The sequence below is a fragment of the Cryptomeria japonica genome, chromosome 6 (genome assembly GCF_030272615.1).
Source record: "Cryptomeria japonica chromosome 6, Sugi_1.0, whole genome shotgun sequence".
Lineage (NCBI taxonomy): Eukaryota > Viridiplantae > Streptophyta > Pinopsida > Cupressales > Cupressaceae > Cryptomeria > Cryptomeria japonica.
Genome location: NC_081410.1, coordinates 105,716,362 through 105,743,958, shown reverse-complemented (window position 1 = coordinate 105,743,958; position 27,597 = coordinate 105,716,362). Strand labels below are relative to the sequence as shown.

The 27,597-nt window shown below is 38.7% G+C and overlaps 1 protein-coding gene across 5 annotated transcripts in view; it reads left to right on the top strand.

Annotated features, from left to right (window-relative positions):
• The window catches only part of LOC131030537 (glycine--tRNA ligase, chloroplastic/mitochondrial 2), a 305,534-nt gene that overhangs the window by 14,727 nt on the left and 263,210 nt on the right, over window positions 1-27,597 (top strand). For 3 of the 5 annotated variants that reach the window (XM_057961392.2, XM_057961391.2, XM_057961390.2), the window contains exons 2-3: window positions 1,297-1,347; window positions 1,560-1,627. In XM_057961392.2, the coding sequence (XP_057817375.2) occupies window positions 1,297-1,347; window positions 1,560-1,627 (119 nt within the window). Of the gene's footprint in view, window positions 1-1,296; window positions 1,348-1,516; window positions 1,632-27,597 lie in introns of those variants that run through there. The other 2 variants (XM_057961393.2, XM_059207195.1) reach the window with 2 other exon arrangements.

Below are 27,597 nucleotides of genomic sequence, written 5' to 3'. Positions count from 1 at the left end.
TAGAACAACAAATCTGAATATTAAGATTATTTAGTTCGGCAGTGTGTTGGAGTATTGAACATGTGACCTCTAGCTGCTTTTATTCTGGATATGGTTAATTTTTAATTTTTTAAAATTTATTGTTATAGCATTCATTACAGAGGAAAACACATGAGCATTGTTGAGTGGCTATTGGTCTATTGATGAAGTTGATTGGATCAGTTTCAGATGTGTAACCTCTAGCCTGTTCTATTCTGGACACAGTCATTAACTTCTTTTATGAAAAATTGGGTGTATTGTAAAATCATTTGTTACTTCTGAACAAATGACAAGCACTGTAGAACAACAAATCTGAATTTTAGGATGATTTAGTTCAGCAATGTGTTGAAGGAGTTTCGAAGATTCCCTCTAGCTGCTTTTTTTTCTGGATATGGTTTATCTTTAATTTTTTTTAATTTATTGTTATAGCATTCATTACAGAGGAAAATATATAAGCATTGTTGAGTGGTTCTTGGTCTATTGATGAAGCTGATTGGATCACAAAAAGCTCATGAGGGATCAAGACTTGTTAACTGCAAAGGCGTGACACCCTTGAGGGATGAGGCTGAGATTAATTTGGCCGAATGGATACCCCTTAAACCTTGGCTCACATTTTCTTTAATGGTCTAAGCCAAAGGAGGCAATATTAGTGCACCTAATGCCATGGTTGCAAAAATGGCATTGCAGGATATTTCAATCCTCCACCAAGAAAAGAATGTGTGGCTGATAGCCCATTCTGTTCTGGATATGGCCCACATTTTCTTTAATAATTTTATTTTTTTTACAATAACCTTAGTTATAGTAGAAAAATACAAACATTAAGCAACAAATAAGCTGGAACTAAAGACTCTGTAGGTTAGCAATGCCTGTTCCAGTGATTTGGAACCAGGGATCTATATTCAGCTCTGTTGTGGAGCAGGTTCCCTATCTTGTGAAGACTTGAAAATATTCAAAAAAGTCACTTGCAAGAGATGAGTTGGAGTTTGTAAATTAAGATATGCAGTTTTACAATGGCTGTTGGTGGATATTGAAAGTCTGACCTATTATCTGGACTTTGTTCTTTTCTCGATATGGTTCTCAACCTTTTAAAACTTGATCTATATTTTATTGAAAGACATCTGTTGTAGTGAAATTGTTTGTAGTATTTATGAGTTGGAATTTAAAATTATGTTGTTTAGCAGTGGATCTGATAGTTTTTAAACTGTTGAGCTCTATCTGGCAACTGTTCTGCTTTTATGTGTTGTTTTGTCTTACTTTTACAATGTTCCTTGAAATCAGGATTACTGGGCTTCAGTTGGATGTGCAGTCATGCAGTGCAGTAATACCGAGGTAGAATTTCCATCCCTGTAGTTGCACATAAAGCAAGGCGTATGATAAGACTACTGTGGATACAGTTCTAGTGTTATTTTGGATAGTGTTAAGGGATTTTGCACTTTACATTGGGATTTGTAGTTTGGAATTTCTTATGATGCTATCTAATATGATGTGTAAATTCCAGCTGGATGTCACATTGTAATATATAAGAGTTTGACTGGATTTAGGTAGGGGCAGGCACTATGAATCCTGCAACGTTTCTGAGGGTACTTGGTCCAGAGCCATGGAATGTTGCGTAAGTATGTTGAAGCATATATAAAATTTGGTTTTTATGTTTTCATACTTTGGCAAATTGTAAAGGTTTTCTTACTCCCAAGCATTAAAATTTATGTTGCTACAGATGAATGAGATTTACGACCAAAGTCTATTTCTGTTTCATGTTTTCATTATCTCAAACAGATAGCGTGCATGCCATTCTTATCTTCTGCTTCATACAGAATCACTTTAGCCTGCACAACACTTTCTTTGGATCTCCATAATAGATACTTCATGGAAAGCTTTTAGCTTTCTATAATTTATTCTTTCTAAAATTTCTCAAGCTAATACTGCTGAAGTAGCAATTGCATTAATTTTTGTGTGTAGTTATCCTGCATTAGGCTCTATTAGTTACATTTACTTGCCTGATTCCTAACTTGTATGTTTACAAGTCACATATATCCTATGATGTAGGATAAAGGATTTCATGACTTGACCAAATTACCAAAGAATGAAATAAAACTGAATGTTATCTAAAGAGTTTATGCCAAATGAAAGACTTGTGTTATGTGGTTGACATTTGTGGCAAGCACAAGATTCAGAACATATTTTTGAAAGTCATGCTATAACTTCTGGCAATCGCTATACTGTTTACAATCTGATACAAGATTGAGGACTTTGACATGTGGATCATAAGTTCATCATCAATTATTAATACCAGGCTACATGTCTTTTCACCGACTTTGATGGATACTCTTGCTTTTAGCTTATTGCCTTCCCAGAAAATCATTACATTTAGTGCAAGTTATGTTTTTAAACTATATGGCAATCAAATTGATGGCTCTCCATTGATTATGCTTTTGCATGTTCCAGTTGATAGGACTTATAACTTTCCCATTGACGTTTCTGAAACTGATGCCTCTTTTAAAGATAAACACAAAAATGTTGCATATACAGATGCCTATGTTAAAGATGAATATGTAGATGTTGCATGCACAGATGCCTCAGAAGATGGTAGAATTTATACACATTTTTTTTGTTTTATGACTGTGAATCAGAATCTCAGATGATGTTTTTATGTATATAATAGGATGGATTGTATATTTTAGACTACGAATAGTAAGATTATATCAAGATTTAGATATTTATCATTAGGTAGAATATTTTGGACTGTTAAAACTTAAAAGTGAATCTTTCTTTATGCATTTATCATCTTTTGTACATTGGTCTTGCTTGGTGCCCTTTTCCACAACTCTGTATGCGTGTGTGTGTGCATCCAAATTTGTTTGGGTGTGTGGTGCATGCGTGCAACTATGTTTGTTTGGGTGTGTGTGTCCGTGTCTTTCTGTGGGTAGATTTGTGTGTGTGTGTGATTCATGTGCATGTGTGTGAGTGTGTGTTGTGACCTTTTTCACACATTGCCCCATTGCAAATGGGGACCCTCTCTTTTCCTTCTTTCTAGGGTTTTGTTAGTGTCCTATGACCTTCCGCTACAGTTTCACCAAGCCATGTCCAGTTTTGAGCATTTCAGGCCCTGACAATTGAAAGTTAGTTTTTGCAAATTATGTGATTAGAAAGGAATTTGGACGATTGAAAGTTAGTTTTTGCAAATTTGAGCATTTCAGGCCCTGACGATTCCGAAATACGAACACCACCAGAGTGCTTAGAAAGGCCAAAGGACGAAGATCGCAATTGATTTGGACGAATTTGGACAACTTTCTATTTTTAGAAAGTTTGTTTTTTTGCTTTTTCCTATTTTTTAGGAAGTTTGGTTTTGGCATTTTCAGCCCGATCCCCGGTGTGGCTATTTTTAGAAAGTTTTTCCTAGATTTTAGGGATAGCTTTTTGCTTTTTCAGGATGCGAACCTAGGGTTTACACTGCTGCCACTAACCTGCCTCGATCGGGATCCAAAAATCTCAAGTTTTGACCTAAAAAGCCAAGTCCCTACATTTTAGGAGGCGTGATGCCTCAGATGATCCACCTAGGCATGGATTCCAAATTTCAAGTCAATCTTGTTAATTTTGGTTAAAATGTGAAATTTTGAAAATTTTCCAAAATTTTGTCTAAGTATGGCTAATGGATAAGGTTGAATGTCATGACAGGCGTGGAAAGTCTGCCATGTGGAAGCTTCAACAAAAGTTTGCCTTGGAAGGAAGGTGTGAGGGTTCTCATCAAAGTCCGCCATGCCTGAGGACCCTTCAAAGTCCTCCATGTTTTGGAAGAGGCCATGATGGCCAACACACTAAAGTCCGCCATGTGTGTGGGGTGCCCAAGGGGTGAAGTCCAAAGTCCACCCTATGTTGGAGACCCATCAAAACTCCGCCCTAGGAAGAGATGCCACCAAAGTCCGCCATGTCTTGGGACTCTCCAAAGTCCACCATGTGGGAACCTAGTGAAAACTCCACCCTACCCTAGCACCTTGGTGGCCAACCCTCCAAAGTCCGCCATAGGTTAGGAAGACTAAGGGGAGGGAAGTCTAAACTCCGCCATATCTTTGGTGCCACCTCTAAAGTCCGCCCTACCCTAGCAAAATGATGGAGAGGTCTAGAAGTCCACCCATGAGGAGAGTCCTTAGAAGTCCGCCCTACCCTAGCACCAAGCTAGAGGACTCACCAAAGTCCGCTCTAGGAAAAGGTAACACCAAAGTCCGCCCTATGACTTGTGGAGTGGGGAAAGAAGGTGTGGAAGCCTCATCAAAATTCCGCCTTAGAAGGAAGGCATGTGAAGTTGAAGACCCTCTAAACTCCGCCTTGAAGAGCAAAGGTCTAGAAGTCCGCCCATGTTGGAGATGTCTAGAAGTCTGCCCATGTTGGAGATGTCTTAGAAGTCCGCCTAGGGGGCATGTTCCAAAGTCCGCCCTATGCCTTAGCCAAAAAATTCGCCTTGATTGAGCTTTGCTCAAAGTCCGCCCTCCATGTTGAAGGGACCCTTCAAAACTCCGCCCAAGGAAGTAGATACAATGTGAAAGGAAGAGTTATCAAAGTCCGCCATACCCTGGGTACCACCTCCAAACTCCGCCATGTTAGCCTAGAGACCTCCAAAAGTCTGCCAAAATTTGAAGGTGATGAGAGTTATCATCAAAAGTCCACCTACACATGAAAAGTCAAGCAAAGTCAACAAGCTTGAGCGATATTGGAAAATCCTACAAGATTTTAAAATAGAAAGTTTTTTTTTTTTGAAAAAGGGGATATTGGAAAATCCACAGAGATTTCAAAATTAAAATCCAAAATGGAAAGATTTTTTGAAAGAGAATATTGGAGGATTATTGGATATTTTCAAACATAAATCAAAATGGAAAGTTTTTTTGGAGATATTTTCTTAAAACTTGGAAACATGAAGTTAAAATTAGAAGTATGAGTTGGAAGATTTTAAGGGTTTCTACTTGAGGATTTAACCTTGTCTACAAATATTTCATTATCAACTTCATTATTACACCAAGAAGTTCGAAGTTACTAAGGAGAGCTTAGTAAAGTATTTCAGTTTGAAGATCATCTGGAGAAAATTCTGATATTGCTAGAAGTTGGATAACTTTTTTGACAAAAGTTTCATGAATTTTTTGGAGAAAGACAACTAGTACGAGGAAGGATTATCTAAATTTTTCTGAATTTTCTAAGTGTTCTGGAGAAAATTCTAGCCTTACCTCTATCCAAGTCGAAGGTGAAATTAAAATTATGAATTTTCTGAATATTTTCCAGAATTTAATAAATGATTTTTTTGAAAATTTTGGAGAAAGAAAATCATTTTTATGGCCAAGTATGGAATTTTTTGAAAATTTTGACACTTGGTGGTAACCATAACCAGCCTTAAGATTGAGAGTTTTTGAGGTGAAAATTCAATTCTTTTGGCTAAGTATGGGAATAAAATGAAAATTTTCCAACATTTAGCCATTTCGCAGCCCTGTTATTTTCGAAACTTTGCAAATTATTTTTTAACTTAAAATTTCATTGTTTGTCTGTAGGCCCTAGACATTATGAAATTTCAGGTGTATAAAGATGCTCCTTTGGAGTCGAGGATGACTTCAAAATGGAAGAACATCAGCGACACCAACCTCGGACACATCAATCTGAGGGAATTTAAGAAGCGAATGTTTGGTCTGGACAACCTTGTGCCTACCACCATTGCGCGAAAGATGATGAAGAGTGGCATTGTGCATGCTGCTGGCTTCCTCCCCACCATGCAGTGCAATGAACTAGTAGTCGAATGTGCCAAACACTACAACCCCATCAGTAAGGACATTGTTGCACCTGATGGAAGAGTGCTGGCGAATATCAGTGATGAGGCCATTAGAGAGGCCTTCAGGATCCCAGAGTATCACAACACAGTGTATATGACAAAGGACGAAGTTGATAGTCTGTATCAGGACCACCTAGAGGAATATGATGCCATAGTTAACCATTCCTAGCTAGACAAGCCGAGGAAGGGAGCCTCCAAACTTCAGAGGAAGAGCCTAGTACAAGCATACTTCAAGGAAGACATTGGGGACATGATTGTCCTGCTCAATAGAATAATGGGAAACCCTCAGGGAGCTCCATTCGAACCATGGATGCATTATTCATTAATGAAATAATCAATGGAGTAAAAATGATAGACTGGGCCAAGATGATCAGCGACAACCTAGACAGCCAACTGAGGAACCTGGAGATGAATAGGACTTTCTTCACGAGTTCTTACCTGTTTTATTCCTTGGCCAGGACCTACAGGTACAAAGGTCTCACTTGTAGAGGAGAAGTTGGGAACAAGGAGAACTAGTTTCTAGTGTATGATTGCTATCTCCAGCTCCACATGGAAGAGAAATTCCATTTCAAAAGAGTGAATGATACTTTCCTTATGCACATTACTTGAACACTTCAAGGTGGGCTACACCAGAGACTCTCTCAAGAGTCTATGGAGATCATCGGTCGGTTCGGGTATTGGTACATCCAATATCCAAAGTTCACTTACCTCCGAATTCAGGGATTCTCCGGGCCTCCATACAAGCTTCTAGCTTACCCTACCGACCGAGTGGTGTTGCTCGAGTTTGTGAGACAATTGGAGGAGTATATAGTGATTCAAAGGGATAAGCAAAAGAAGGTAGGAACGTCTTCACTTACAATTGGCAATGGGCTGGAAACATGTCCATCATCACAAGCTGCTGCGACCGCTGACAAGGAGCTAGCCTGGTATCCCTTCTATCAATACAAAGCAAGGAGGAATTTTGATCCATTCCATAGGATAAAGAAGGTCGAAGGAACAACGTTTGAGCACAGACTGGATCTAGAAGACTACTGGGCTAATGCAGCCGATAGCTTCGAGATCAGGAAGAGATTCTGGTCAAGAATCCCTTTGAGCATGGTGAGAGCAACAAAAGTATTCAGAGTTGCTGATCAGGTAGAAGAAAGCCTAGAACTTCAGCAGCCGGGCTTTGAAAAGATGAAAAATGAACCCATAGTTTTAATAGATTGGACAGAGGGAGAGAAATTAGATCTAGCAGACCTCATGAGGTTAGTGGTTGAGTATTCGAGGTGGTGGACCTCTGAAAAGACAAAGCAGTTGAAGGCCAAAGGTGTGACCTTGACTTACGAATTGATGGGAGTAGATGATACTCTGTGCATCAATCCTTGTACCTCTGCCGGTGATGTTCGAAATCCAGAAAGTGTGTTGGGTCTCGAAAGAGGAAGGAGTTGGTTGGAAGCTCCACAAAGGTCACAGGAAAAAGGGTTGTAGGTGAGAGAAGAGAGTCCAGCGAAGGCCACTCCATCCTAAGTGCTGCTTCCATTGTGCCTAATCAGAATGCAATTGGGGAGCAAGAGATGAACATCTGCGTGATCGATGAGGAAGTAAGAGTGCTTTCTCAACCAGTTAGGGAAGTAGTGGAAGAGGTTGTCCAAAGTCCAGACAAAGAGCAAACTGAAGCACCTACAATCTTCTTGGATGGCATACCAACAAACCCAGGAGAGGCAGATGATGAGTTTGACTGGAACACTCTAGAGCAATCAACCATTCCGGATTGGCTGAGAGAAAGAATAAAGGCCAAGGTTCCCAAGGAGGCCCGCTCCGAAGAGGTCACTGCAGCATTTCTGGAGAAGGTGAATGAGCCCACTATAACTAAACCACCCAAACCCGCCAAAAAGTTTTCCCTAATTTAGAGATACAGTGCAGGATTCAGGACAGTCCAGATAGCGGTGCCCAAAGAAGGGAAGACTAGAGACAATGTCAACGCGGATGATTACAAGGTTACCACCATAGAGCTGGGTAAGCCCACCCAGGACCAAGAGGTCCAATATTTTGACGACTCCTACAACGTTCTAAAGACGAGTCTAGCTTATGAAAAAGAAAAGAGGAAGAAGGTTGAAGAAGAGAACCAGTAGTGGAGAAAGTACGTTCTCCATCTTACTAGCCCACTCAACCGCGAGGTCCCGGTTACTCCGCCACAGCCTCTTCAACAGGGATCAATGAAGGACTATGATGATATGAATGGCTCGTACACTCAAGCCAAGGAGTGGATTTCAGACGCTTCGGTGCATGTTGACACACTGGTAGAGAATTTAGTATCGGCACATGAGTCAGCTTCTTTACTGATCGATCGTATCCAAGGTCTAGCCACCAATTGGGAAGAGGTGGATGAAATTCAGAATGGAATACTCCCACATCTGAAGGTTATCTGAGGCATGTCGAAGAGAAGCTTAGTGGATGTAGGTATCATACAGATAGGAGACAGGTATGACTTTGGCACATGGTATTACACCTTGGTTACCCGGATTGAGGATCTGAAGAAATCCGAGACCAAGTGCTTTGAGACAGAGGAAAATGTTAGAGAGATCCTGGGCAAGGTATTCCGTGTGGCATCAGAGATCTGGAAGAAGGAAAGCCTAAGGGAGAAACATTTGCAGGCAGAGAACCTTAGAGTCAGGATTCAGGCGAGCTTCTTCAAGGATTCAGGGATGATTGACAAAGGCGATCTTTCAAAGATTGCAAACTTTCTCGCCATCGATGAGAACTTCCTCACACAAGTAGTTGAGTGGGAAGGCATTCTTGCCACATGTACCGATGATGTGGACATCATCGACTTCCAGATTGGCGGTTTGCCAAGTGTAACCATGGAGGAGGTTAAGCTGATTGTGTCCAGATACGTTGAATCTCTGAAAGAAGAAAGTGGACACTCACCTCAGTGAAATTAGTAGCCACGCCACGTGTCACTCTCCTATTCATTTAAGCTGATAGTATTTTGGGAAACCCTAATTAGGGTTTAGGACTTTCAATCTTGGCCCTTGATCGCTGTTTGATCTCGGCCATTCATTTATTTTTGAAAAACTATATAAGGTTGCCTCCTCTCATTTGGAGAGTGTGAGGTTTTTGATGTATTGTTGCTTAAGGTCATTTCCAGATAATATATTGTATGTGCGCTGCTTTGTAATCCCTATCGTTTGAATGATTTGCATGGTTTCAATCTCCTCAACACTTAGTTAGAATTAATTTAGATTTGCTTTCATTGTTGCTAATTTGAATGAAGGATTTGATAAGTGTCAATTGATGGTGTATCTCCGCTCATACTTTTGGTAAATGGATGATTTCCATCTTACTGTGCAAAGTTAGTCTGAGCCCGTCCTCTGTGCATCCCAACATCTTGATCATAAGCACAATCCATCGAAGATCGCACCGACTTTGTGTAGTTGTCCCTAGTGTGGCGAAGCAAGGTTTGGTTTCTCGAGAGCACCCAGTTGATACCGTCTCCAGAATTTGTAGGATTAGATTAGCCTTCTTAAACCCTATCCTTTTTTCCCTTTCTTTTGAAAGTCTAAATCCCTAGAAAATCCAAAAAAAAAAAAAGAAGAGCCTAAAATTGCTAAATCCATCTAAGTCCAGCAGTTTAAAACAGTTGTTAAATGTAAGTCCCCCTTGAGATTTTCAGGATACACTACCCAAGAAGCTGTTCCACTAAAGTCGCTCGTTCGCACATATAGACCTTGGAATCAGTAGTGATTTTTCAGGAGAGGATAGAATGCCTCCGGGTATCCTATCCTAATGTTTGGTAGATGATAAAACAGACACCAACAGGGTGTAATGCCCCCTTTTTGTGGCCTTTCCAATATCCTCGGGAACTCCAACTTTCTTGGAGAGTGCCCTTAAGAATATTTTTGCATGATTGGAATTCGTTTTCAGTCCATTCTAATATTTTCTGTAACTTTGACTGGATGTGTGGAAAATAATAATTAAATGTTAAGTTATTGAAAACTAATATTTAATTATATTAAAAGGGAGACACTAAGTGACTTAAAGACTTTAAAAACTAAAATAATATTAAGTCACTTAAAAGGAGCTAAAAGGAATATTATTTAAAAATTATTTATTGAAACCCCTGTTGTGGAGTTAGAAAATTTCTACTGCTTCAGGATGAAAACTCTCAGGTGAAGATTTGTTACGAGAGTGAAAGATCTTTCCTAGCCAAGATACAGGTGGATTCACATAGGATTCACATTGGAGCTGTATGTTTAAGTTTGAAGATTTGTGATAAAAAGAGAATAATTCTTCCTGTTTGGTATTTATTTTTATGAGTGTTAAAAGTTACAAATTTGTTGGAGATTCGTGACTCAAATAATAAATCCATGTATTACAGTCTTTCTTTTTGCTGGCCGTACCAGCTTGAAGGAGATTCCAGGTATTTCTAGCCAGCCACCACATCACAAGGCGATTGCTAATGGTTATTGGGTATGCTGCTATTGCTTGGAAGGAATAAGGAGGTTAAAAAGGTTGCAGATCAGTCCACCATTATTGATGATATGAGTGTAAATGAGTTTCAGCTATTAACGTTATAAGTTTGGTCAAGGTTACTGCTCCTTTTTCTTTCACCTGTCGATCACTATACTCAGGGATATTATTTCAGCAACTCCTATATGAGCTAAGACATCAGAATTTAATAATTTCAGTCTTGAATGTTTGAATGTTTGTTTCAGTGTAACTTTTTGCTAAAATGTACCAGTGAAATTCAATAAAATGCAATATGTTTGTGAAACTGTCAATGCATGTCAATGCTGTTCCTAATTATGAAATTCAGAATTATTGATTAATTACCAATTGTTTGATACATGAGCTGAAGTTGGAAAAATTAGCAAGTTTAATCAAATATTCGGATAAGTTCATTACAGTTGCATGATTATAAATGATATTTGCAAGAATCCAGTAAATATTCCATTTGAGATATTATAGTGGGGGCATGCATGCATTTATTTCTATGTTTGTGCATGGGTGCATGTTTGTGTTTGTGTAGGTGCAGAAAACGCTTCCTAACACTAACCTAGTGGGGGAGATAGTGCAAATTTTCTTTACAATCTTTAACTATTACAAAAATAGAAACACATTCAGATGGAGATAATGAACATACATAAAGATAAACACAATAAACACAAGATACATGTGGGGAAAACCCATTTGGGAGAAAAATTGTACATCCCAACAACATAGTACTTTGTACTCACCGGGGGGTTGAGAGGCTAATAGAATTGGAACACCATCTGAACTACTTTGTGCTCATTGGCTTTGTTAGTGTATTTGCAACATTTGTCAAAGTGTCGACCTTATCCAATTTTATCCTCCCATTCTCTACCATATCTCAAACAAAATGAAATTGAACATCAATGTGCTTTGTTTTGGCATGGAAAGTCGGATTCTTCGCTAAGCAAATGGCACTTTGACTATCACAACCTATAGTAATCAATCCTTCATTAAACCCAATATCTAAACACAATCATCTAAGCCAAATGGATTCCTTACAAGCATGAGTAGCTACCATATACTTTTCTTTAGTTGTGGACAAAGTGACTACAACTTGTCGTTTACTCGTCCAACTAATAGCACCATCGTGCATAGTAAAAACATAACCACTAGTGGATCTTTTGCTGTCAATGTCACATGCCCAATCTGAATCCACATATCCATGGATGTTCATAGAATGCCAAGGTCTAGTAGGGTAACCATGGAAACACAAGGAATACTCAAAAGTACACCTCAAATATATGAACACTCTCTTAATTGCATCCCAATGCGCCCATAGTATAGACCATAGCATACATGACTGCCAACAACACTCACATATGGTACACTAGCCATGTCCTCCACCTCAGTAAGATATTTTGGACAATGCTCCATAGATAATTTCGTTCCTAATGCAATAGGAACTATCATAGATCTACAAGTTGTCATACTGAACCTCTCCATGATTGAATTCACATGCTTATTTTGGTTTAATCAAAGCTTTTTGTTAGCTTTATCTCCTCTGATCTCCATTCTCAAAATATACCTAGCTGCACCTAAATTTTTCATTTCAAACTGTGCTGACAATTGAGACTTCAAGTTGGAAATCAAAAATCCATTCCCAAAAAGTAACATATTATCCACATATAATGCAATAATGAGAATGTGACTATTTTTCAGTTTTGTAGTACACACTGTGATCGTATTTAGCCTCTAAAATCCCAAACTCAACACATAGGTATCAAACTTTTGGTAACACATCCTGGGAGATTGTTTCAGACTATACAAAGACTTTTTCAACTTGCAAAATTTTCGTTACCTTTCACTATGAATACTTTGGCTTGACATATAAATCTCTTCGTTCAAATCATCGTGAAGGAATATTGTATTCACATCCATTTGCTCAATTTCCCAATCATGAACTATAGCAAGTGATAACAAGAACCAAATGGATGTTAGCTTTGCAACGAGAGAAAAAATCTCACCATAATCTATTCCCTCAACTTGGGAGTACCCCTTCGCAACCAATTGTGCTTTATGCTTCTCAACACTGCCATTAGGGCCCAACTTTTTCTTGAACACCCATTTGCATTCCATAGGCTTACATCCTTTAGGCAATGGTATCAGATCCAAGTATTATTTTTTCTTCTAAGATGCCATCTCATCTCGTTCATGGCTTCCATCCAAGAATCTGCATCAGTCATACCCATAGCCTCTCTGACAATCCTAGGCTTAGGAATCAAAGCCAAAATACAATTGAAATTTGACAATGAATAACCAAACCTGTCCGATTTCCGCTTGACTCTTATAGGCCTCCTCACAGGGTGAGGTTGAGGTTCTTCATCTTCTTTTGAAACTTTTAGAGTTGCTAGAGCTCTCCTCATCATCAGAAGCTCGTAGTCTTCTCTTAGGGGTAGAAGGAATCTGGACTACCTCCTTATTCTATTTCTCCTCTTTCTTTGGTTATAACTCGACCGTGGAAGGTTTCATCTTGTTGAAAATAACACTTCTCCTATAGAGAACCTCTTCTGTCATTGGATCCCAAAGCTTGTACCCTTTTACACTGATACCATAGCCAATAAAGATTCACTTCACTGCCTTGTTCTCCAACTTAGATCTTTTTTCACTTGGAACATGAGCATAAGCTTCACAACCAAATACTTTGAGATGTCTCTTTGAAGGTTTTTTTCTTGACCACACCTCCATAGTGTCTTATCAACAAGTGCTAATTTAGGTGATCTGTTAACCAGGTAGTAGGCAGTGCCTACAACTTTAGCCCACAACTTTTGTTCGAGGCCAGCACCACTAAGCATACTCCCAGTCCTCTTCATCAATGTCATGTTCATCCTCTTTGCAACTCCATTCTACTTGAGGTGTATGGAGTTGTCTTATGCATTTCAATCCCATGGTTCTTACAGAGACTACCGAAATCTGTCAAGCAAAACTCACCACCATTGTCAGTCCTCAAATACTTAATCTTTCTACAAGTTTGATTCTCAACAAGAGATTTGAACTCCTTAAAATGACTACAGACTTTAGATTTACTTATGAGAACATAAACAAATGTCTTGTAGTCATCAATAAATGATACAAAATACACAGATTTTGAAATCAAAGGAACATTAATAGGACCAAAAACATCATAATGTATCAAGTCCAACAACCCAGAAAATTTATGAGAACTAGAGTAAAACTAAACACAATATTGTTTACCATAAATACAGTGTTCGTAGAAATTAAACTCAAGATTACACTCATCAAGCCCCTCAATGAGGCATTTATTTTTCATAGTTTTGAGACCCTTCTCACCAATGTGACCAAGTCTTTGGTGTCATAACATTGTTTTCTTTGCTTGGAGTTTCATCTCCAAAGTATTGGCACCCTTAGGTACTCCGAAAGCACAACCATCAGATGTAGAAGCAACAGTCCTCGTCACAACTCAATCTAATGGTGAGGATGAAGAATCTAGAGCCCTCTTCTTGGAATCCACAAAAGCACTATTGCACAATATCGTGCATGCATCTAGCTTATACAAGGTGCCAATCCGAACACCCTTAGCAAGCACCATAGAACCTCTAGTCATCTTGTGCGTCCTCCTTGCAAGAAAACAACTTGCACACCCACATCACTCAATTTACTTACAGAGAGAACATCCCGTGCTGAACCTAAGATGTGCATTACACCATCAATCCTCTTTGCTTTGCCATTCAGGAATCTAATCTTGACTTTTCCATCAACAACAACTTTTAGATGAGAGTCATCATCAAGTACACCTTCCCACCATCATATTCTTCATACTTTGAAAACCAACCCTGATGTGAGCTCATGTGAAAAGATGCACCTAAATCTATTAACCACACATTGCCATGGCCGCGACAAATGCTTCACTGTCATGTTGAGAGGATTTGTCTGAATTTGAATTGAAGGGTCTCTTTTCCTTCTTTTTCTCCTTACATTCTTTATAGAAATGACTGGTTTTGCTGCAGTTCCAACACTTTGCCTTGGACTTTCCTGGAGACTTAGATCTCCCATAGGATTCGAACCTACCTCTTTTATCTTTCTTTTCCTTCTTCTTGCATTTCTATTTAGATCTACCACAAACTGCAAGAGCCTACTTAGACTCGGAATTCTTCCTCCACATCTCTTCAAAAAGTAACAATGCTACCACCTTGTCCATCTTGAAGTTGGTGGTTGTACTCTCAATAGCCATAGTAAGGTGGTCCCATGAATCAGGCAAAGAACACAATAGAAGAATGCAATGATCTCCTACTCAATTTTATCACCAACAGAATTCAACTGAGCAACTATCATGTTGAATGCATTGAGATGATCAATAACAAATCCTCCATCTTCCATCTTCAAGGAATACATCTCCTTTCTTAGGAAAAACTTGTTTACTAGAAATTTAGCTTGATAAACATCTCCAAGCTTCTTCCAAAGTTCTTTTGCAATCTTCTTTACATGGACATTCAAGAGCACTGAATCAGCTAAACAAAGTCTTATCATAATCTTAGCCTTTTGATCCATTATATCCCAAGCTTCTTGGCTTGTAGTTTGAGGTTTCATTGAAGAAACCACAACCCTTAGATCTTGATCTATGAGCATATCCTCCATCTTCAACTTCCAAAGTTTGAAGTTGCTGCCATTAAACTTCTCCATATCAACTTTTCTGGATGTGCTTGCCATCTTCCTATAAGAAGATCTTGAAAGTACTTTGCAAAAGCTTCCACTCAAACTGAGATCAATACAAAAGACTTGCTACCCAACAACGGGACCAAAACTAGCCTGGCTTTGATACTAACTGAAAAGAAGAAAAGTTGCAAAAAATGCTTCGTAAAACTAATCTATTAGGGGAGATAGTGCAAATTTCCTTTTTAATCTTTAACTACTACAAAAATGGAAACACATTTAGAAGGAGATAATGAACATGCATACAGATAAACACAATAAACACAAGTTATACATGGGGAAAACCTTTTTGGGAGAGAAAACCCACACTCCTAAAGCATAGTACTTTGTAATACTGAAACAATAGTTACAATACAATAGCAGTACACTATTTCTTCAACAAGAGTCTACAACTGACAACGCACAATTTGGATTAATTTCGGCAACATAACACTTCACCTGCAAAACATAACATACATAATCATCTCTAAGACCACTATATATAGAGAAATACTATAAAGGAGGAAGCTTCTAGATGAAGACATGAGATGGGGTCATGCAAAACACTTGGCACACTTTTTGAGCATCTTGTAAGCATGAAAATGACACTTGTACATCTCCAAATGACTCCTCATTCAAACCTCCTAAGTTGGGCACCCAAAATTAACCATCTTTAGGTATGACATGCTCTTACACCTCTTACAACTGTCATAAAAATAATCAATACTGACATCACTTACAACTGTTATAAGTTGTCATAAACTGTCGTAGATAGGTGTGTCATAGAATCTTGTCATAATTTTGTCATTACATTGCACTTGTCACCCACTTGCACAAAAATCCGATCCCTCTAAGTGGGACACCTACTTCCATGTGAGGATAAAATTCTCCATGTCATCTTCCCAGTAGGATGACAAGTCAACATGCCAACTCCCATTAGATGACGAAATAGCATGTGCAAACAAGATTGTCCTTGTAAGCTCATAAATTAAACCAAATATCAAATAAACAAATCCAAATACCAATTATAGGACTTGCAAAAGTTGAGACACCTTAATCCCAATAGTGAGGACATATGTGAGAGTGTGCATCAATGTCTGCTTTGTGTGGGTGTGTGTTTGTCTTTATCTCTGTGTAAGTGCATGTGTTGTTTAGTAGTGGCTGTCTATATGTGCGCATGTGTGCATCCTATGTATGTGTGCATGTGCATATGTGAGTCCATGTGTGCACACATGCTTGTAATTTTCTCCATAAATGCAAAATCTGATCCAAATCTGATTGGCAATTGGGTAGTTAATGTTACTGTTTACTTCAGTAACTGCTAATGTTTTTGAAAAAGAGACCTAGTCTGCTATTGTCTTTCTTAGACTATGAACAATGGTTTTCTTTCTTTATGTTTACGTTCTATTAAGACAGAGTACTGAACTCAACAGACAACTACTAGAAGTGGGCCTACTTCCCTTACATATTGCTTTGCAAGACCGCTAGGGTTATTGCCTTACAGTTCTCAAGTGTCTATTGATAAATGGGCATTAAATGCACCAATAATGATAATTGCAAGGACTTTCTATACCATTTTTCCCTATAATTGCCACTAACAATTCTGATGTTTATATAAATCAGACCAGAACTATGTTTTTAACAGAACTACACAAAATAGGAAGGCAAAATCAGATCTCATGAGATTCTTCAAGTTTCAAAATAGAATACACAATACTCATCTAAAGCATTTAACATATTTTCACCAAATCGAAAGAAAGACATATCACATCTGATGAGTTTCTTTAAGGCTCCAATAGGATTCACACTATCATATCTGAAGCATAAAATAAAAATGGAGAGACAATATCAGATCTAATGAGGTTCTTTAAGGTTCAAAAGAGAATTTTCTATACCCATATCTAAAGCATCTAACTGATTTTCACAAAATTGAAGGAGTTGAAAGACAATACAAGATATGATGAAATTTTTTAAGGCTCAAAAGAGAATCCCCTTTTACTATCCCTAACTAACTCAAAATTCTCTTAGATAGTGATAGCTCAGAAGATGAAATTCTTTAATGTTGGCATTGGATTGTCATTGATGTCAACATTGAGTAAATTGAGTGTCACAGAGTGAGAAGGCATTGTGCAGGCAGGCTCGAAAAGAGAGAACAAAGCAAGTAGGCTTCTGGATGAACAAATTACCTCCAAGCTGAAAAACCCTTAAGATGCCAAAAGGATGAATTAGTCAGAGGTATGCATATGGATCCACAAAACAGATGGAGTGTAGGTTGGACAGTCTCTACAGACAACACAATGTGTAATGCTTTTAAACCATATATCCCACATTGGCTGTGTAGCAGAACTATTGGCTATTTATGTAGCTCGACACACTGTTTGCAACTGAGCAATGGCTCACATGTTTTTGCCACTTGACCTGGAGCATGCGTCGGGCATAGGTTCGCAACTGTCAAGATAGACCGCTAGAGAAGGCTGCAAAACTACGATGGAACTATAAAAGGTGACATTAAGTGTTTAGGTGCATGATCGCAGCGGTCTGAGATAACCATTACTGTGACGTGCGTTGTTGGGATAGAACCGTGAATGGTCACAGAAGCTGCTATGTTGCAACCTTGTGGCTTGGAGATAACAGTGGAAAGTTAGCTCGCGAAGTAGCGAGAGATTGCCATGTGTCACTTAAACCGCACCATTGCAGGGATAGGTGATGCAAGCAAAAGTTAGGCCGCGATGAAGCGACCATCTGCCACGTGTTGTGTTGGGGCCCACAGAGCTAGAAGGATAGAGCAAAGCGCAACTTTGCAGGGTTTGATGATGCAAGCAAATGTCAAGTCATGATGTTGCGACCCAACACCACGTGTCTAGGGAGAAGCATTTGAAGTCTCCATGATAGTCCGATAAGATTGTTGACCAAGTTGACTCGCGAACATGTTAATCATGAAACGGTGAAGTGCATCCTTGTCGAAGAGACATGGGTTGTCGAAGAGAGTTTCTTTTTGTTTGTTCAATCAGTTAAGGAAGAGTGAATAAATGCTAATCGAGAACTATTGCACGAGAATAACAAAAATGGTAGTTGGATGCTTGATCAAATCTGATCGTAGAGGTTGGAAACAAAAGAAGGAAAGGATGCATTTAATGTTGATGGCTACCAGAATGCAAAACAAAGATAAGATCAAATGTGTTAGTGGCTTGAGAAGATATGAAATCTTTAGTTGGTGGGAAATCCTCAAATGAGCAGGTGAAGCTACTAAAAATACTAGTTGGATCGAATCTAAATGCAAAGATGTGAAACAAAAGATAAGGGGTGCATTCAATGATGTCGGCCAACAGTCTGCGAGGTAGGTGGAATATCAAATCTTTTAATAGCCCAAGAAGAGTACAACTAGATGGATGGCAGGAGATTTCTTAAGGAAGAAGACTATCTTTTAGGTAGGTTGTTGATAGCATAGAGTAGTGGAAGAGTGTAGAGGTGTAGAGAGCGGGTGCAGAACAAAGAAATGCAAGTACACAAAGAGAAGTTATCTAAAGGGAGTGCAGAGGAGAGAAAAAAGAATTTGAAGCTGCAGAGGCAGAGAATTTTTTAAAAATAGAGAGGAAGAGTTGCAGTCAGAGAGCATAGTTGAAGGCAAGATAGAAGCGGAGATCAAAAGTGCAGAAAAATACAGTGTTACAAAACCTCATTTGTAACAAGGAACTTAATTGTAACTGAAACTTATCTTTATTGTAAATTATATGAGTGGGTGCATAGATTAGGGGTTGGTGCTCCTTTGGGTTGGTGCCCATAACTTTGTAATTAGATATTTTCACTGTGAGGCTAGATTAGAGCAGTAGACTCTAGTAGCTATTCTCACCGAGCTTTTTCCCCACAGTGGGTTTTCCTCGTATATCTGGTGTTATGTGTGTGCTTGTCTTGTGCATGTGTGTTGAACATTTCTTCATTGATATTCTTGCGCTTTGCCTATAGTGTTTTTAAAAGCTAAAAAATCAAAGTTTTAATATCCACTGATTCAGCCCCCCCCATCTCAATGGTTTGTTTGTGTTCCTTAATTGGTGTTAGAGCCCTAGGTTCCTAGTTTGATAGCTTTTTCCAACTTGGGTAGATTTTGGTTTGTGAACACAAATGGTTAAGCAAGAATCCTCTTTTGTGAAAGTACCAATGTTTGATAGCACTAATTATGCTTTTTGGAGCAGAAGAATGGAAACCTATTTGTCTTTCTTAGGTTGTGATGTTTGGACTGTTCCTTTAACTCCTCCTTTTAACCTTGATGCTAAAAAAGAATATGAGTACAATGCCAAAGCCAAGCATGCCATTCTAAGTGGATTAATTGATACAAAGTTTGTCAAGGTCATGCACTGTAAGTCTGCAAAAGAAACAAGGGACAAGTTGCAGAGAATCTATGAAGGAGATGTGAAGGTGAAGGAGGTTAAACTGCAAAATCTTAGAGCTCAGTTTGAAGGATTGAAGATGAGAGAAGAAGAAAAAATTGCTGATTATCTATTAAGAGTGGATGAAATAGTAAATGTTGTAAGAGGGTTTGGTGAGGATCTTGTAGAAGATGTTATATTTAAGAAAGTGTTGAGATCTTTGACAACAAAATATGACACAAAGGTATTTTCCTCTGAGGAAGTTAAGGACTTGAAAGCCTTCACCATGGATGAACTACTATTTAGTTCATTGTCAGCTTATGAGATGAAGACTGTTAGTGCTGAATCATTCAAGAGAGAAGTTGCCTTCAACATAGTTAAGAAAGGGAAGGAAGTGGCAACAAGCGTTGGTGAAGAAGATCCTGACACTGCTGAAGCAAACTTTGTCAAAAAGTTGAAGAAAGGTTTGACTTATAAGGTATGTTACCCTTCAAGAGTTTTAATTGTGGAAAAATAGGACATTTTGCTGCTAAGTGTCCTTATGAAAAGAAGATAATGATGAGGAAAACATCAAGAACAAAAGTAAAAGGTTTTAGAAGTCTAAGAGAAGGAATTTTCAAAAGAAGAAAAGTCTTTACACCATATATAGTGATGTCTTTGATGATGAAAGCAAGTCGGTTGAGGATTACAGTGAAGATGAAAAACAAACTAATCTATTCATGGCTCAAGAGGTTCTTAATGAGAAGCAAAGCAGAGTTCAATCTGAAAATCTAAATGACAGTGGTGAAGAAGATGGAGTTGATGCTGAAGTTGACCTTGAAGGAGAGTTAATATGTATGTGCTTTCGAATAAATTGATAGATTAATGAAAGAACATGCCAAGTACAAGAAAGAGGCCATAAAGGAACAAAACCAGCTAAGCAATAAACTTGAAGTGTCTGATCAGAACATCGCTGCCTTAACAACTTAGTTAGAAGAAGCCAAGAGGATTGGTGATGTGCTGAAGTTAAAAATTGATGCAAAAGAAAAGGAGTGTCAAAAGCTAGAAGAAGAGGTGGTAACTCTAAGGAAAGAGATTGAGAAATGCGTGGATGATCTCAAGTTGAGGATGAAGTGTGAAAGAAGCACAAATGCCTTTAATGACATGCTCAGTAGGCAGAAGAAGAACCAAGACAATCATGGTCTAGGATATGAACAAGGAGAGAGCTCTAAGTCAAAAAAAACTCCTAAGAAGAAGATTGATTTGAAATCTTTTGTTAAGAGCAAAAAGGAAGTCACTACTGCTCCAAAAGAAGAGAATGCTGTCTCAAAAGAGAAGACCAAGCACAATAATGATGGCTTTACAAGAGTTAAAGACACAAGAAGAAAGTTTAGAAGACCTCCTGTTGAAAGAAGACCAATGTGGAATAACCATCAGTTCAACAATCAACATGTACCTGAATTCTTTGGTTATTGTTATAGGTGTAATGTTTATGGTCACAAATTTTCAAATTGTAAAATCTACAATAGACCAGCCCTAGACTTCATTAGGAAAAATCCTTTTGCTTCTTTATGGAACAAGTTTGTAGTTTATTTCAATTGCAATATGCTAGGGCATCGAAGTTTTTGAGTGTAGAGGATGAAAAAATCGGTTCAGTAGAAGCTCCTCCACTCCCCTATTTAATGAGAACATAGTATGGTACAATTGCAACCACTTTGGTCACATTGCGAAACATTGTAGAACTAAAGTTGTCAAACAAGAAAAGAAAATAGAGGCTGTTCCTTCGAACAAATCTGAGTCAAAAGTTGCAACAAAAAAGGAGATCGAACAAGTTTGGAAAGAAAAGGGCTAAGAGAAGGCTGAGTCAAACTTGCTAGTTCAAACAACACTTCATGCCAAAAAGAAAAACCTTTGGGTGATTGATAGTGGCTGCTCCAATCACATGACAGGAGACAAAAATAATTTTACAAAACTTGAAGATTGGAATAGTGGTTCAGTTAGTGTTGATGTGTATTTTGTACATGACCAAACACAGAATAAAATACCTAGAGGTATCTTATCCTCTCTTGAGTAAAGTCTCCGAATGCTGAAGATATCGCAAAAAGGATCAATCGGAAGGACTTCAAGGTTCTGCTTTGTAGGATCTCTACTTCCGGATAAGCACCAGTGGTCGTTGTGTTTGCTGTTTCTTCAAGGGGCCTTACGTACTTTCAAAGAAAGCTTGTCCGTGTTACTATCTTTCCAAATGAAGGAACAGGATTTTCCTAATGCTAACAGATTTTCAAAAAGATCAAAAGATAAGGGGTTTTTCAAGATATACTTAAACTAATCCTAAGAATGACTTGATGAAGGCTGGTCTTGATAAGATTCTACCAATTTCAGTATCGCCAAAGGATTACAACTCCACTAGAATTGGTGCGATCTTCTAATGGTATTTAACGATTTTCCAATCACCAAGGAGATAGATACTATCAGGGAGATACGTACCAATACTTTCCAATGATAATTGAACTCTTAATCAATTTCAATGTTTCCAGTTGACCACACAAGGCGTTCTTACAATCAGTAAGAAGCTAGTGGTTTGGAATGTGAGTCTTATCAAAGATCAGGCACAACTTTCGTCCTTCAAACTTAAAATCTAAATTTTTATTTGATTCAAGAAGATAAACAACCATGAAGATAGCCACAAGGATTGCAACAGAACACCTAACCTCCAATATTTCATTGATCTCATAGCCAAATAAACAACAATTGTTCAACTTTCTCTCTTCACTACTCAAATTTGCTACTAACAAAATTAAACTTATTTCTCTCCAACTTTCTAACTTTTTTCTCTCTGTCTCTCTCTTTAAAATGAAATGAGTGAGGGCCAAATAAGGCAAGAAATGTGTCTCAGAGAGATTTTCGCTCTGGACCCTTTGGAAGGGTCAGGAGCGAAAATCCCTTCTTGGGCTAAATCCTTCATTTCTACTTTCCAAAACGACCTCAAGAGGCAAAAGCAAGTCATTTTTCTTCCATCCATGCCATAACAAATCAAAACTTGATTTCCTTTATTGCAAAAGTAAGAGCTTTTAGGAATTTCGCTCTGGACCCTTTGGAAGGGTCAGGAGCGAAATTTCCCTTTTTGGTCCAAAATCCTTCATTTTCAACGCTTTCAAACCTTTCAAAGGCAATAAGAATGTCCAAGCTTCCTTCCAAGGTACCCTGCAACTCAAAAATTAGCCAAACTTAAGATGAAATGTGCTTTGGGAAGATTTTCGCTCTAGACCCTTTGGAAGGGTTAGGAGCGAAAATCTCATTCCTGGCTAAATTGCTCATTTTTCAAGCTTCAAACCACTTCACAAGGCAAAATTAGATCATCATCCACATTTGGAGCAAGGTTTCCAATCCATTCAAGTCAAGAAACAAGGTTTATGATGAATTTCGCTCTGGACCCTTTGGAAGGGTCAGGAGCAAAATTCTCCTTTAGGTCAAAAACTTGTTCTTCAAAAATCCACCAACTACATCTCAAGGCAAGATCAAATCAATTCACCCTCAAACATGCTCTAGAAAGCAACACTTAGCCAAAACTGAGAAGAAAAGGTGGTCTAGAAGGATTTTCGCTCTGGACCCTTTGGAAGGGTCAGGAGCAAAAATCAAGATTTTAGCTTGATTCTTGACCTTTTGAACTATAATCCTTCTTGATAGGCGAACACAAACCTTTCTTCATGCATCCCCATCAAGATCCTGTCTTTAGCCAAGTAAAAATGAGAGCTTTCAAAAATTTTGCTCTAGACCCTTTGAAAGGGTCAGGAGCAAAATTCATCCTCTTGACTAGTTCCTCACCCTGGTTCATTTCATTTCCTTCCTGCAAAACTCTTTCAATCATCATCAGGTGCATTCGCTCATCAGTTTCTGAAATAACCACTCCGATCTCCCTCTGATCACTGACTTTGCTCAATCGACTCAGACTTGGAAGCAAACAGGACTCTAACAAAAAAAACCATCAAACTGTACCTACCCTGATGTTAGACCTATCCACCCTACTCTTCAATCTTACCATCCTGATTCTCTTGAAAGGAATACTTCATTTAAGGTTCCAGGCAGACGACTAACGACTTCCCAAAATTAGGCTAGACTTAGCTTGAAAGAAACTCTAAAACGAGCCCTCAGAGATTAACCCTAAACTAGCCAGCCCAGGCCACCACTCACTCACTTCGAAACCCAAGCAAGTAGAGAGAAAAACTAACTAAGGGAAAGCAAAACCCTAAGAAAAAGAAGGGGGTCCCCAGCCTGATGGGGCGATGTGTGAAATGGTCACAACAGTTAGGTTTGGTGACAACTCTTCCATCAAGATAAAAGGCAAAGGAACTTTAAGTAGAGATGGAAAGTTACTTACACATGATGTATACTATGTGGAAGGGCTGAAACACAATTTGCTAAGTGTTAGTCAAATATTAGACAACAACTACAAATTCACATTTGATTCTAAAGGTTGTAAAATTATAAAAGAAAAGAATGGTACAATATGAAAGAGTGCCATGGGTCACAATGCATGATGGGGCAGGTGGATGAGAGCACATAAATTTTGACAATCTTGTCAAAGTAATTTCAAAAGGATATGTGAGACACTTGCCTATGATTACTAAACCGGCAAACACTATTTGTGATGAGTGTAAAAAAGGCAAGCAAACTAAGGTAAGCTTCAAGAAAAGGAATACTCAACCACAAGGCCATTGGAACTAGTACATACAGACTTATGTTGTTCTACTAGGACGAGCTCTAATTGATGAAAAGTGCTTCATGCTATTAATTGATGATTACTCAAGGATGACTTGGGTAACTTTCTTACAAGACAAGTCACAAGCATTTGATAGGTTTAAGATTTTTAGAAATTGGTTGAGAAAGAGAGTGGATTCAAGGTAAAATGCTTGAGATTAGACCAAGGAGGTGAATTCACTTCAAATGAGTTTGAAGAATATCGTGAACAACATGGGATCAAAAGACAATACTTTGTTGCTTGAACACACCTCAACAGAATGGTGTTGTGGAGAGAAAGAACAATACAGTCAAAGAAATGGCAAGGACATCGCTAAATGAATCAAATTTTCCAGATGTCTATTGGAAAGAGGCTGCCTATATGTTGACGTGTCTGAAATCGCATCGCTGCAAACAACCTTCATGAAGCGACTGACTCAACATACTGACTTAGAAATATTTTTGGTATTTTTCAGATTTTCTGATTTTTTGGCTTTTCTGGTTTAACAGGGATCTTGCATATCCCGAATATAGCATTTAAAAGGTCGATTAGACTCAACTTGCTGCAAGGAACTGTTAAGGCGCCCTCCCCAATTTTGTTGCGGGCGGAGGGTAAAAAAAAAACTGCAGGGTTACTCTTTACAACTGTGGACTGATATGATGCGGATTTAGCTGTTTAGACATTCATCATAGCCCTCCTTCTAGCGCCAATTCTTCATCATAGGCCCTCCTTCTAGCGCCAATTCTGTTGACGTGTCTGAAGTCGCATTGCTGCAAACTCCATACAGCCAACGCAGAATAGAATAGCCGACTAAGTATCCTACTCTCTCTTGAGATAAGGAAGTCTCTAATGCTGTTTTCTAAGTTTGATCAAAGGAGACTACCTCAAGGTTTCTTTTGTCATGTCTTGACTGCGGGATCTCTCAGTGGCTTGATGTGTTTTTGCTGGAAACACAAGGGGACTTACGATTTGCAACAAGCTAGTCTGCTGTGATTCTCGAATTACGCAATAAAGAGCAAAAGGAAAGGTTTAGGAGATCTAAAACTAACAACACGGGTATGCGGGTAGACGGATTCAGCATAACCAATTCCTGCTTGGCCAGAATAGCTCACAACCTTGCAGGAACGGTGCAATCTTCAAAGGGACTTGGAAGATTTTCAGACTGGAGACGCACGGCTAAGCACCCAATTCTGGCACAGCTCAAACGGACACCTGCAATTGAACTAAGCACAATCGAAGGCTCAGGTTAACCACACAAAAGGATACACACTCAGCATATCCTCAGTGGTATGAGCCCGAATCTATCAAATACCTGCACACCCAAAACAGAAAGATCTATCTAAAATGCTGAAAGAAACCATGCAAACAAGATGAAAACAAGACAATAAACACCAAATCAATGTTCATATATTTGCTTCAGCTGCCATTACAACAATTTCTGCAGCATCTCTATGCTACTGCTAAGATCTAACCTATTCTAACCTCTAAGATCTAACTATCTAACAAGCTCTGATTATCTCACTATCTAACTATCTAACCCTTTAAAAAAGAAAGGCCTTTGCCTTTTATAGATATTACAATTTTGAATCGAAGGCTAGGATGGACTGCATCCAAGGGTCCTGATCTGCCTTCTAGAAGCTGGCAGCTTTATCCTATGCCCAATCAATTCCCAGTTATCCAACCAACCACAATTTCAACCACCTATAACTGTTTTGGCATTAATTTGAGTCTATCCAATCTTCTTGGTGGTTGGGAATAGTTATCCACAAAAATATCTTGCACGGGACCCATAGGCAGTTTACAATAAAGCAATTTCAGCTTTTTAGGAATTGAATTCTTTGAATTAAATCCAGCTGTGCACTTTCTTGATAATGCATAAACTTGCAGCATTCAGAGTGTTCTTTGGTCTTTGGTCCCGGTGGTGGACTTCATCTTTGTTCAGCGACACGGTTCCCAATGTTTGGTTGCTCTTGCGCTCCTGCATCTTTTCTTTTCCAATCTTTAGCGCCTGGCTTTGGATTGCGATCCTTCCTTGATTTGCGTCTGAGGCCTTCTCCTGGTTCTCCAAAGATGTCCTGCGATCAATCAACCAATTTTATTTCATTAAATCAATTTGAAAAATTAAATAATTTAATTTAACAAACATTAAATTTAATTACGACGTCTTGTTCGAGAAGCTCTTTGTGAGATGTATCTTGAAAATGCTCCTCCTTTCTCTTCGAATGTGAAATCTGATCCTTGGTCTTGATGGTGTTTGGGCGATTTACTTCTGCGTGATTTTACCTTTGGAGTCTTGGGCGTTTTGAAGTCTTCTTATGGCGTTTGAATGGTTTCTTATAGCGCGATTCTGGAGGTTTGAAGAACTTCTGCAAATTTTAAAACTCTAGCTCTCATGCTTTTCTGGTGAATTTCAGAGAACTTAGACGCTCTTCTGCAATTTTCAAACTGCATTTTCCAATCCTAAGGGCGAACTTGGTATGCCTTGGCATATTTTGTGATTTTGAAAGAATTTCGAAGCATTCACGCCCTTTTGCAAATTTGGAAGTGTTTCAGACGTTTTGCTTGTTTGGAATTTTGTGTTTTTAGGCCAAATTCGGACCCTTTAGCATGTTTCACAACTTTTCCAAAAACTTCGGACCACTGGGCATGTTTGGAATTTCGCATTTTAACCCTCTGGCAAATTTCAGAGCGCTTGGGGTTTTTGTTCCAGCTGAAGGGTAATTTTCGGACCTTGAACACTTCTACAAATTAAAGAAAACTTCGGACCCTTTGAAGCGTTTTTGGCAAACTGGGAGTTTTCGGAGCTAAACGCGTTTTTTGTAACCTGTAGAAATTTCGGACCTAAATGCCCTTTGGAATTTTCGGATGCTTTGGACGTTTTGTTTACTAAGGCGTTTTTTGGGCCATTTAACACTTAGCAAAAAAACTTCGGAGGTCAACGCGCTTTGCAAATTTCGGAGGTTTGAAGGCGTTTTTGAAAATTTAGAGGTTTGAATGTTTTGGGCGAACTGGGGATATTTTCGGACCTAAACTACCTTTTGGCAAGTTTTTTACCTTTTCAACCTTTTGCCCCATGGTCCGAAATTGAGGATTTTAAGTGATTTTCGGACCTCTGGGGTCTTTTTGCAAATTTATAACAAACTTTGAAATTTCAGAGCCAGGGTCCGAAATTGGGCGTTTAAGTGAAATTCGGACCTAAAAGCACTTTTGGCAAGTTAAGTGAATTTCGGACCTCCAACCAGTTTTGTCAACTTTTTCACTTTTTGGCCCAGGGTCCGAAATTGGACAACTTAAGTGATTTTCGGACCTCTGGGGGCTTTTTGCAACTTTTAAACATTTTCCAGTTTTTGCCTCTGGGTCCGAAATTGGGCATTTTGGGCGATTTTAAACGTTTTCTTCAAGGAGCGCGAGCTTGGGCACTTGGGCAAGTTTATCCAGATCTTGCCGAAGGATCATTTCATGGAATATAACATTTAAGTATTTCTTATACTTTAAGTTATATTCCATATATACTTTCAGGATGTTTGAGAGTG